Consider the following 12,608-nt stretch of genomic DNA (forward strand, 5'->3'; position numbering starts at 1 on the left):
AGCACATTTGCAGAAAAATGAGTTGCTACCTTGGGAGTATAATGAAGAAGCATTTTAGTGGGCAAATCTGCCATTTCAGATTCTTGAGATTTCCATGGAGTTAAGCAGTTTGGACCTTCAAAAGAAAAAAAAAAGGGTTTCACATTTGTACCGACAGTTCAAACATTTCATCCTGTTGCAAATACCAAAACAGTCACTCGCCAATCTAGCAAGAGAGATCCATGTGAAGAAGCAGAGCTTCCATACCCACTGCCTATAGAGAGAGCTGAATGCACCTTTCAATGTGGGTGTGTGTCCCATGATGTACATTTCACCCCACTGACCTGGCTGGATGTGTCTTTGAAATCACATGTGAAAAGCTCATATCCCTCTGGGGCCACTAGCCCCATGGCATGTATGTAACAAGTAGTATGCAGCTAAATAGACAACGTATAGTGGCCTCAATTCAGTGTTTTTTTTAAGTGACATGCCTCTTTTCAAAATAAATAAAGAACCATCCCCCTCCACATTTTCTTCTGGTGATTCATGGAACTACCTTTCTAAACGGAAACAACTACATCATTCATTATATCAATCAGTAGTCTGGTAAACAACTAACAATCCCATTATTTAACCATGATAAAGATGAGCATTCTGTCCGCTAGCCTTTACCATGCTTAAGGAGTCTTCTGTTGCCACAGATAACACCCTTGGTTTTGCCACAACAGAGTTCCCCTAATTATTATTATTATTATTATTATTATATATTTATTAGTCACCCATCTGGCTGGTTGTCCAGCCACTCTGGGCGACGTACAAGTAAAATACATTACACATTACAATATTAAAATATAAAAAACCGACAGTAAAAACTTAACCCAATCCAAAGGCATGTCTGAAAAACCAGGTCTTTAAAGTCCGGCGGAAGCTCATCATCGAAGGGGCATGGCAGAGATCATTTGGGAGAGAATTCCATAGGGTGGGGGCCACTATTGAGAAGGCCCTCTCTCTGGTCCTCACCAGTCTGGCTGTTTTAACCGGTGGGATCGAGAGAAGGTCTTCTGAGGCTGATCTTGTTGAGCGGCATCCCTGCCGATGCTGCAGGCGCTCCTTTAGATAGACTGGTCCGAAACCATATAGGAATTTAAAGGTCACAACCAACACCTTGAATTGGGCTCGGTAAACAACCGGTAACCAGTGCAACTCTTTTAGCACTGGGGAGATGTGATCCTGCCGGCGGCTGCCTTTAATCAGACGAGCCGCTGCGTTCTGTACCAGTTGCAACTTCCGGACCGTTTTCAAGGGTAACCCCACGTAGAGCGCATTACAGTAGTCTAGGCGAGAGGTGACCAGGGCATGTACTACTGGTGGGAGCAGATAGTTGGGAAGGTAGGGGCGCAGCCTCCATATCAGATGGAGTTGATACAGCCACCCGGCTCACAGCCGAAACCTGAGCCTCCATGGACAGCTGGGAATCAAGGATGACCCCCAGGCTACGGACCTGGTCTTTCAGGGGCAAATGTACCCCAATGAGCACCAGGTCAATATCCCCTAACCCTCCCTTGTCTCCAACAAACAGTACCTCGGTTTTGTCTGGATTCAGCTTCAGCTTATTCCCTCCCATCCAGCCACTCACCGACTTCATGCACTTGGACAGGGTTTCTACAGCCAACCTTGGTGAAGATTTAAATGAGAGATAGAGCTGCGTGTCATCCGCATATTGATGACACCGCAGCCCAAAACTCCTGATGATTGCCCCCAGCGGCTTTATATAGATGTTAAACAGCATTGGAGAGAGGATGGAACCCTGTGGCACCCCACAAGTGAGAGGCCAAGGATCTGACACCTCCTCCTCCAATGCTACTCTTTGGTACCTACCAGAGAGGAAGGAGTGGAACCACTGCAATACAGTGCCCCCTACGCCTAACCTCTCCAGGCAGTCCAAGAGGATAGCGTGGTCAACGGTATCAAAAGCCACTGAGAGATCAAGGAGGACAAGGAAGGTGCATTCGCCTCTATCCCATGCCCTCCTCATATCATCCACCAAGGCAACCAAGGCTGTTTCAGTCCCATGTCCAGGCCTGAAGCCCGACTGAGATGGGTCCAGATAATCTGCTTCCTCCAAGTGCTCTTGCAATTGCTTTGCCACCACCCGCTCAATCGCCTTGCCCAAGAATGGTAAATTTGAAACTGGGCGGATAATAACAGTCTGAAGCTAGTTTTGAACCATGGGAGAAAGGAAAGGGCCAATAAGGAAAAGAGTGAGTAGCAAACAAGGACAAAGAAAAGAAAGGAGATAATTGGGGGCAAATTAATCTTTATAAAAGGTAGGAACCAGGAGCATGAAAATGGACATGGACAGCAACTACATCAGTTTAGAGATTTGAAGAGACCATAGCAGCGGGAAACAAAAATGGTGTCTGAGCAGACTGAAACTTTGAAAGAATAACAGGAGAGAAAGGGATTGAAATATCCAAAGTAAACTGCACCTTAGAATGCTCACCTGCCAAATACAATGCTTTCACATGACAAGGCTGTAATACTTCATGAAATATGATAACTGATCCAAGCTGGCCTTCCAGAGAGGTAGGGCATCCCCATTCGCTGTCCTGAGTTCCTGCTGAGATCAGCTTGGTGACGAGTTCAGGCTTCCCCAGCAGCCCACCCCAGGTGCCTGGGCTGAGAATCCCACCAAGTGATGTCCGATGAGGCATAACAGGGGATGAAAAAGGAGGATCTGGGATCTGTGATGGTGGAGGAGTGGTTGTCCTTTGACCAGCAGAACCAATGCAGCAAGAAGTGAAAGGCTGAAGAATGTGGCAAAAAAACCATAAGCAAATTAAATGCAGTTTGGCACATACAAATGTAAATTGGCAAATGACGTATACAGTAAACGTCTAGAGCAGAGGCTGGACAGCTATCTGCGGGAGAAGCTCTAGCTGTGGATTTCCTGCTGTGAGCAGGGGGTTGGACTCGATGGCCTACAAGGCCCCTTCCAACTCTATGATTCTATGATTCCGGGACCCTAATCTGCCTGGAAGGCTTGATCTGTGTGAGGCAGGCTGAAATTATTCAGCAGTGAGAAAAAGGTATTCTGCACATGCCCAGAGGCATAACTTTATTCACATATTCTAGGATTCAGCATTAAACAAATTCTGGGGCTTTGCCTTGCTGAGCACCGAAACAAATTAAGTTCTGGTCAGATACTGCTGATGTTTAAGGGGAAAATAGCTTTGGCTGCTAACAGGCACACTAAATCTTGGAGGGAGTAGGGAGGCTGGCAGTGAGAAACAGAAAGATCCTTGAGGGTACAAAAGATAGCTTCATACAGCCTAAGCTATCACTGCATGAAGTGATATTCAGTATATTCTGTATATTCAGAAGCATTTGGCCTATCGAGTGATACTTTTAATCTCTCCGGCACACTAACCTCAAATTGTCTTATCTTCTGTCTCTTGCCTCTCGTTATTAGGTATGGGCTTTAAAAATACATTGCATTTTAAATGCTTGTAAGCTGCCTTGAACATTTAATAGAAAGGTGGGCAAAAATATATATTTAATAATATTTCAGATATATACATACACACTTTTATTCTGATAGACTGGTATGAATTCATTTTTGTCATTGTTAAGAGGCAAAGGCCATAAAAAGTTGACTGTCCTTTGTCATCTTGCAAAGCGGGTCATTAGTGCTACTAGCCTCCCAAAAATAGTTTTGGACTGACTTATTGCTGAGACATTAGTAGTCTTAGATTCATGTTCACTATAGAGAGAATGACAGACAATGTACAAACGCTGTCTTTCCTGATTCTGAAGGTTATGTATAATAGACATACACTGCTATATTTTTGTATTTTGTTTTGCTTTTTTTGTATAAGGTTGTATTTGTTCCTTGTATATTCCATTACGAAACTTTGAAAATCTCAATTAAAATGTTATTTAAAAAAAAAAAAACCTCTGTCCAGCACGACTTTTTGTCTGTCGTAAGCAGCCTTCTGTAGTGAGGCAAGGTATGTGGGGAGAGAGAAAACAACCTGCTTCTTGCCACTTTATACACACATTTTTCTAGTGCTTTCCAGAAGGAACTAAAACAACATATTTTACTTCAGTCAAGAGCAGCTAACTACTCACATCTGGCTTCCAAGAACAGTTGCTTTGGTTACAAACTACATTCCTATCATACTATGTCAGGCTATTTTGCTGTTAAATATAAGGGCCCAATGCTGTCCCTTCTACTTATTGAAGACTCTTTTAGGTAACAGAGGCTTCTGGAAGTAGAAAGGAGTGGGAGGTGATTTTTCACAAAAAAAATCCTCTTTCTCCTGCACACCGCCCACACCACCTCAAAGGTTGTTCTGAGGGATCCCTCATCCCTTGAGCAGATGAGGGGAGGGGGTAAATCTGTGGGAAAAACAGAACACTTCCCTTCTCCTTCCATTCACAGAAGATTCTGCTTGATCAAACAGCCTTCTGCAAGCAGAATGACACATACAAACCAAAGATTTGGTCACTCAGTTTGCAACATGAGAGGGTTAAAAAAAGCACCAAGATCAATTATACAAGTATTGGTATAGGGGGGAAACTGTGTGACTAGATATTCTCAACATAAATATGAGTTGCAAGACACAAAATTAATATCAGCACTCTGCGCTGAAGGCAAGTTTTCTATTAAAAGCATAACAAAAACCCTCAAAAAACTCTTATTTGAATTATTACTGTGTCAGATATAGTCATGTATGTCATTTCTATTTCGAAAGTAAATATAATAATAGGCCAAAGATTTTTTTAGAAGCCCAAAAATATAGCCCTAAATTATTATTACCCAGTCTTATAATTGTTTACCCTCTCTACACCCGATTACTAGTAAAATTAGGATCCGAGTGTAGATTAAATCCTGTATTTGCTTATAATTTAACACAGTACCAATGGGAGAGTGTTATGTACAACCCATATTTCAATCTTCGTCTCCACAACACTAAAGGCAGTCATCATTCTATTCTTCATGTATTCCATGGACACTAATGTGGTCCACAGTGTCATCTGCCTGGTGCAGATGTAATGCTACTCCCATGCAAATTACTTACTCCCTGCCCCCCAGTTTGCAGATGGTGGAGCATTACATGTTCTTTGGTGCTAATCTTGGTTAACAACAGGTAACCAAGATTGCCTTTGTAACCAGTGTTTAAAATTAGAATTTGAAGGGATTTCCAAAACCTGGTTACAAGGAAATCTGGTTAGCACCAATGCACACAATGCTTCATAATCATTACAGCAAACCACAGAAGGGAGAAATCTGGAGGAAAGAAGAGGGGAGGGGAGAGAACAGGAGAGTCTGCAACACACTCTATGTTTAGGAGACTGGAAACATCACATCTCTTCCAGGCCTTTGTACTTTCCCATAACTATACACAGCTGCATGTTTGAAATGGTTATCCTGCTCATGTGTCTTAGGAATGCACAGCATCAGAGGCCAGTTTACACTGTCAGCAGAATCATCTAGTGCATGGACGGTACACTTTAGACAGCAAGAACAGAGGTAGTAGTACGCTTAAAAATACCAAAAATGTCAGACAGAAGGCTAGGCTGAACCCTTTTTCCTGACATTTGCAAAGATTTTATTTGTGGGGGAGCAAATAAATAACTCTACTTTTGCAATTTCAAGCAGCATAGTTGAGAACAGGTTTTACTACCCGATTCTTCTGATTATGTAAATCAAAATTTGCATAATGCAGATGAATGAATGAATTTTATTATACGGTCACAGACCCATCGAACAAAAAAAAAATTTAACAGACAGTATAAAAACATTAAAAGTGTACCGTATTAGTGTAACAATATTATCATAAAATCACTTTAAAAGGGGACATTCTTTCGCTTCACCTGGACTAAATTAAAAAAATTAGCAACAGATTCTGTCGTTATCTTATCGGCATCAGACATAAGGAATTGTGAATACCAATCAGTGGGTCTTCCAGGAAAACGATGAATTATAGGGAGAATAAATCTAAGACGTTCAGCAGAATAGAAATTACAGGGGAAAAAGATATGGGTCAGGGATTCAACCTCGGTGGATGAACACGGACAGACATGATTCACATAAGGGATACCTTGGAAGCGGCCCTCAAGGATCGCAGGGGGAAAACATTTAAACCTCGCTCTGGAAAACAAGAGGTGATATTTCGGAATAGACAAATTTACCAGGTAGGCAGCATGAGCAGGGAATGAAAATTGCAAACCAAAAAACATAGGAGAGCAAGTGTTATGGGCCCTAGATCTAGAATATTGAAGATCAATATCTTTAATGCTTTGCTCAATGATGCGTTTGGCTGAGTCGGAGCCCAATGAGGACAAGAGGTCTAATGAAAGGCCAAGCATCTTTAGTTTGTCCTGAAAGTTCTTTATTCATGAGCTAGTATACGAATCTTTCCATAGCAGATGTAAGTAGCCCATATCAGGGTTGCATAGGCCACTTTAATCCAGAATCTGAAGGCCGAGAGCAAAGCGGTGCATTCAGTAGAGGGGAACCCCGCCTCGAGGTGGAGGCCAGCAGCTGATGCCCAGTGAGGCATGCCAAAAATTGTTCTCAGGAAAGAAGATAGGACAGATTCAACTTTAGCATTAAAGCGCGGAGCCCAAATTGGGGGCCCATAAAGGAGTTGAGAAAGAATTTTAAATTTAAACACTTGAATTGCTGCTGGAATATACTGCCCACCCTTGGTAAAGAAGAAGCGAAGTATAGCCTTAGTAGTATTAAACGCGGATTGAATCGCAGAGCGGATATGGGAAGACCAGTAAAGAGTTGTCTGGAATAAAAACCCCAAGTATCTGAACTGCCTAACTTGTTCAATTTTCTGACCCTTAACATTCCAAGGGTGAACAGACAGACGCCGGGAGAATACCATAATCTTTGACTTACTAAAATTAATAGTTAAAGAGTTATTGCTACAATAATTCATAAAAGCACGTAAAAGGCGTTTTAAACCTATATTGGATAAGGACATTAAAACAGCGTCATCGGCATACAGAAGAAGAGGGCATTTGACTCCTGCCAACTTGGGGGGATGGAAATTATCGGATGAACAGCTGTTACTTAAATCATTAAGGAAAAGGTTAAATAAAGTGGGAGCCAGAATACATCCCTGGCGAACCGCGCTGGAGGCCGGGATGGAATTTGTCAAGCTACCATCGGTGCCACAGCAAACGCAAAGGGTGGTGCGTTGATAAAGGCGACTAATAAGGAAAAGCAGTCTCTTATCGATCGTGGAGCGATCTAACTTAGACCAGAGTTTGGTCCTCAAAACAGAGTCAAAGGCCGCTTTAAGGTCCATGAAAGCAACTGACAGGCCATTGCCATGAGAGCTTGTATACTTCTCGGCCAGATGAAATAATATTAGGCAATGATCCACGGGAGATTTACCCTTTCGAAAGCCTGCCTGCTCTCTGCCCAGAATGTTTTCCTCCTCAATCCATGTCAGCAGCCTAGCATTGAGGAAACCGGCATATAGCTTACCTACGATTGATAAGAGGCTAATAGGCCTGTAATTGAAGGGGTTGCCCCTGTCCCCTTTCTTAAAAACTGGGATAATTACTGCCTCAAGCCAGGATATAGGGAATAGCCCTGAATAATTAATATGGGAAAACAAGTTGACTAATAGAGGAGCCCACCAATCAATATGAAGCTTTAACAGTTCAGATGGTAAGGCATCAATGCCCGGAGCCTTGCCAGATTTTAGATTTTGTATCCATGAGGCTATTTCCGACAGCGCTACAGGAGGCCAAGTAGGCAAAAGGGAGGGGTCCACATAGGTCAAAGGATTGAGCGGCTGACTCCCATCGTCAGAAAACAGGGCAGAGAAGTGACGTTCCCAAATTGCAGATGGTATATTGCATTGGGAAGAGTTAGACGAACTTAGAGCATCAGTCACTAGAGCCCAGAAAAGTTGTGAGTTATTTAGGGAAGCACCAATCAGGGCCTTCCAATCATTTTGTAATGCTAATCTCTTTTTGATAGAGATTAGTTGCTTGTATTTTTTTTTAATGGTAAAGTATTCAGGTGGTAATACATGAGCATTGTTTTCCCGATAGTGCTTATAGGCCGTTCTCAATTGATTCCTAGCCTCAAGGCAGTCCTTATCAAACCAGTAAGAAAAGGGCAGTCTAGAAGCTGAACTAGAGGGATGCAGCTTAGGCCTTAAAGCCTCGTATAGAGCAGAGGACAGGAGTGAGTAATCATCTAAAACAGCAGAAACAATTTGAGATCTAAGGGCCATACCCCGGGAAGAAACAAGAAAACAGGCAGCCTTGTTTGAGGCCTCTATGGACCAATGAATCCTCTTGTAGCTAGAGCGGGGGTACTTATCTACATATCACGGATGAGTGACCAAATGACCAAGTTCACTAAGTGTCAGTGTAAAGTTTAAAGGAAAATGGTCACTATCAAGTTTGTAGACTATAGCAAAATTAGAGATCTGTGCAAACAAAGATTGGGAGGTTAAAACATAATTGATCACACTGCTGCCTTGGGTAGAAGCATATGTGAATTCTGCACTATTGATTAGTTCTGCATGACCATTCAGGATCATCAAATTTAGGCGGGCAGCCAATTGTATCAAACAGATTCCGGCATAGTTTACCTTTGGATCTTTAGAGATCCTTTTATGGCTAGGGATATAATTGACAGGATCGACCTCGCCCCATAAAGGAGAGGAAGAAAGAACATTATTACTGGGACCAGTTCTTGCGTTAAAGTCACCAAGGATAGTAAGATATGCCCTAGAATGTAAAAGAATCAGATCTAATATAAACCTCTCCAACTTATCCCAGATCATTTCTATACTCCTCTTGGAGGCAGCAGGAGGCATATATATATTGACCAGCAGAAGAAATATAGATGTAAACTGCAACAGACCTGCAAGGGCAATATTATCACACAAACCCAGAGCTGTAAAATTTGCCCAAAGCGAGGTAGATATAAGAATCAACAAACCGGCCTTAGGTCTACCTCTGCCTTTGGCGGGCGTGGCTAATAGGTCAGTTGTACAAAATCCATTCAGATGGATATTTTTATTAGACCATGTTTCCTGGAGGCAGATCACCTTGTAATTTCCTAGAAAATCCAAAAATCCCAGGGGAAATTGTTTAGAAGACCATCCAGCAATGTTCCACGTTAGAAATTTAAGTGAGTCGTTGGGCATAGCTACTCTTCCCTGGGCGACCCTCGGGAAAGCAGCCCGGTATTCAGAGGTAAGGCCAGCAGAGGGGTCAATATAAGTAGAGGTTTGTCATTCTAAAGGAATGATCTGATTTAATTCTCCCACTTTATCAATAAATACTGGGCCAGCCCCACACGTGGGCTTACCCATCATCGGGTGTGTAGGGGCGGGGGGGGTGAGCCTTAATAGAAGAATGGCCCAATTCCTCAGGGTCAAGATATCTAGAGCGAAGCCACTGGGGGCCCGATGATTACTTATCATAAAGGACGTGTTCCAGGACACGCCTCCCGAAGGAGGCGTCAGTAGAAGCGCAACGGTCAATCTTATAATGCTTCACGAAAGAGTTTGGGGTAGACCAAACCGCAACTCTACAAATATCTGCAATGGGCGCGTTGGTTGTGAAGGCAGCCGAAGTGGCTGCTGATCTGGTGGAGTGGGCCGTGATGTTAGTTGGCACAGGGAGATTAAGGGACTCATAAGCCAGAGCAATACAAGCCCGCAACCAACGGGACAATGTGGATTTCGAAACCCTTTCCCCCAAGGTTCTAGGGTGAATAATGACTGAGAGAGCCTGATATCGTGGGTTCGAGAGAGGTAGAGTTTGAGAGCTGTGCGAACATCTAGTGAATGCCAGGCCTTCTCTAATGGATGGACTGGCCTCGGACAGAATGATGGAAGAACAATGTCCTGGTTACAATGAAACAGTGAGTCAACTTTAGGACAGAAGGATGGGTCTGGCCGCAACACCACAGAGTCCTTATGAAAGATGCAGAGATGGCGTGTCGATAACAAAGCTCCCAGCTCTGAGACTCTTCTCGCCGACGTTATAGCAACCAGGAACAGGACCTTGAAGGACAACAGTCGAAGGGGGACAAACGCAAGAGGTTCAAATGGAGGGTGCTGTAGGGCTTTCAGGACCTTCGAGAGACTCCAGGAGGGAAAGTGGTGACGCACAGGTGGAGAAAGGCGTACGGCTCCTTTCAGAAAGCGTTTGATGAGGGGGTGAGAACCCACAGGGACAGTCAATGAAGAGACGGATAGGATAGAGGAGATAGTGGAGGCATGACGACGCAAAGTATTCGGTCTCAGACCCATTCTGAGCCCTCTATAGAGGAACTGTAACACCTGCTGCACAGTGGCCTGAGAGGGCAAGACACCCTTGGCGGTGCACCAGCTGGAAAAGGCCCGCCAAGTACTCTGGTATATACACGTCATCGACGGTCTTCTAGAAGCCAAGATGGTGTCCACAACGCCTGGGGGTAAGCCAGCGTCCCTCAGTTGCCTCCATTCAAACGCCAGGCTGTCAGACTCAGCCAAGCTGGGTCCGGGTGCCAGATTAGTCCGGCCTGACAGGCAGTGTCCAGGGGTCTGCAACTGACAGTGAGAGAAGGTCCGAGAACCACGGTAGACGCAGCCAGTGTGGAGCTATCAGGAGGAGCTGAGCACCCTTGTGTTGCAGTTTCCTCAACGTCCTGCCCAGGAGGAATATTGGTGGAAAGACGTACAGGAGACTGTCTGGCCAGGGTGCTGTCAGGGCGTCCACTGCTTCCACAGTCCAGGTACCTCGAGAAGTAGTGGGGCAGCTGGTGATTGTGGCTCCAGGCGAAGAGATCCACCGAGAGGGTGCCGAACCATTGCTGGAGGAGGTCGAACACCATTGTATGGAGTTTCCATTCTCCCGGACTTACATGCTGCCTGCTGAGCCAATCGGCTGTCACATTCAGCACCCCGCTGAGATGTTCTGCCCTTAGTGACAGTAGATGATTCTCGGCCCAGTTGAAAATTAGGGTCGCCTCTGCCTGGAGGGCTCAAGACCTGGTGCCCCCCTGCTTGTTCAGATGTGATTTCACACGTGTTGTCTGTTCGGATTAGTACATGCTGCAGGGAGAATAGTGGCTAGAAGTGCCGGAGGGCCAGATGGACAGCTCTGAGTTCCAGCCAATTCACATTCTGACATTGCTCCGCTCTGGACCATACGCCCTGGACAAAGCTGGAGTTGCAGTGGGCTCCCCATCCGGACAGACTGGCATCCATGGTTATTATGACTCTGTCCGGTTCCCAAAATGGAGTGCCCCTGCTGAGGTGTGTGTGCATTGCCCACCAGCGAAATGACGCTCTCAGATATGGCTTCAGGTGGATCATGTGATGGGTGGAAGTGTCAATGTCTGCCTGAAAAGGTAGTAGGGCCCATTGGGAGAGGTCGAGTGTGATGTCGGGCCCATGGGACGATGTGAATGGTGGAGACCAACGTCCCAAGAACCTTTGCCAGGAACATGACATCCACCTTTGAACGTCGTGCCAATGAGGTTGCCATGCTTTGGATGGTGGAGATACGCTCTGGAGACAGAAACACCATGGCTCGGGTCGTGTCCAGTATTGCTCCCAGATGCTGGAGCCGCTGAGTTGGCTCCAGATGGCTCTTCTCGATGTTGACTAGCCAGCTGTGAGATCTGAGAACCTCTAGAGTGTAATGGATGTGTCTGTTGGCATGGTCGTTGGAGCGTGCCCGAAGAAGAAGGTCGTCCAAGTAGGGGCAAATATGGACCCCCTGTAGGCAGAGGGTGGCCACCAGGGTGGCCATCACCTTAGTAAACACTCTTGGGGTTGACGCAAGGCCGAACGGCATGGCCCGGTATTGAAAATGGTGCTGGCCCAGCGAGAATCTTAGGAATCATCTGTGGGCAGGACAGATCGGAATGTGGAGGTAAGCGTCTTTCAGATCGATGGATGCCAGAAAGTCCCCCTGTTGCAGTGCTTCCACAATAGACGCCAGTGACTCCATTTTGAACCAGCGATACTTGACAAAATGGTTTACGAATTTGAGGTCTAAGACCCCCCTCCATAAAGAATCTCGCTTGGGAACCGCAAACAGAACGGAGTAGACGCCTTGTGACCTTTCCGCTGGTGGTACAGGTTCTATTGCGGCTATGTCGAGTAGATGACGTAGGGCATCCTGCGTAACCCTTCCGCGTGATTTGGAGACCAGAGAGGGGCAGTATCTGTCTGGAGGTGGCAGCCAAAACTCTATGTTGTATCCGTGGGAGAAAATGCTTCTGATCCAGGAGACCTGTGTTAGCGGGAGCCAGGAAGTTGCGAAGAGAATAAGCCAGCCCCCAATAGGAATGGCATCAGAACTGCTGACGAGCTCCCCTGCTGTATGAGGAGGATGGGGCTTGTCAGCCTTGGTACTGGAATCTGCCGTGGTAGCGCTGTCTGGGCCAGGGTGGCCTGGAGGAGCGGAAATTGGGAGTTCAAGCGTCTCGGCCTTGCCCCCCAGGCTGCGCCCCCCAAAAGTGCTGGAAGGGACGATATGGGGCAAACCGCCGAAACTGTCTGTGGTCATCTCTCTTGGCAGTGGCTAAAGTAGGCTTTCAATTGTCCTTGGGATCAACCAAGACCGCTTTAAGAGCATCCTCT

The 12,608-nt window shown here is 45.5% G+C and overlaps 1 protein-coding gene across 4 annotated transcripts in view; it reads right to left on the minus strand.

The window, feature by feature from the left end:
• The window catches only part of NBEAL1 (neurobeachin like 1), a 158,357-nt gene that overhangs the window by 75,637 nt on the left and 70,112 nt on the right, over positions 1–12,608 (minus strand). For all 4 annotated transcript variants that reach the window (XM_061607938.1, XM_061607940.1, XM_061607937.1 and 1 more), the window contains 2 exons: positions 2,483–2,786; positions 30–115 (listed from right to left, as the gene is read on the minus strand). In XM_061607938.1, coding sequence (XP_061463922.1) covers positions 30–115; positions 2,483–2,786 — 390 coding nt within the window. The remainder of the gene's footprint in view (positions 1–29; positions 116–2,482; positions 2,787–12,608) is intronic.

This window comes from Rhineura floridana, chromosome 2 (genome assembly GCF_030035675.1).
Source record: "Rhineura floridana isolate rRhiFlo1 chromosome 2, rRhiFlo1.hap2, whole genome shotgun sequence".
Taxonomy (NCBI): Eukaryota; Metazoa; Chordata; class Lepidosauria; order Squamata; family Rhineuridae; genus Rhineura; species Rhineura floridana.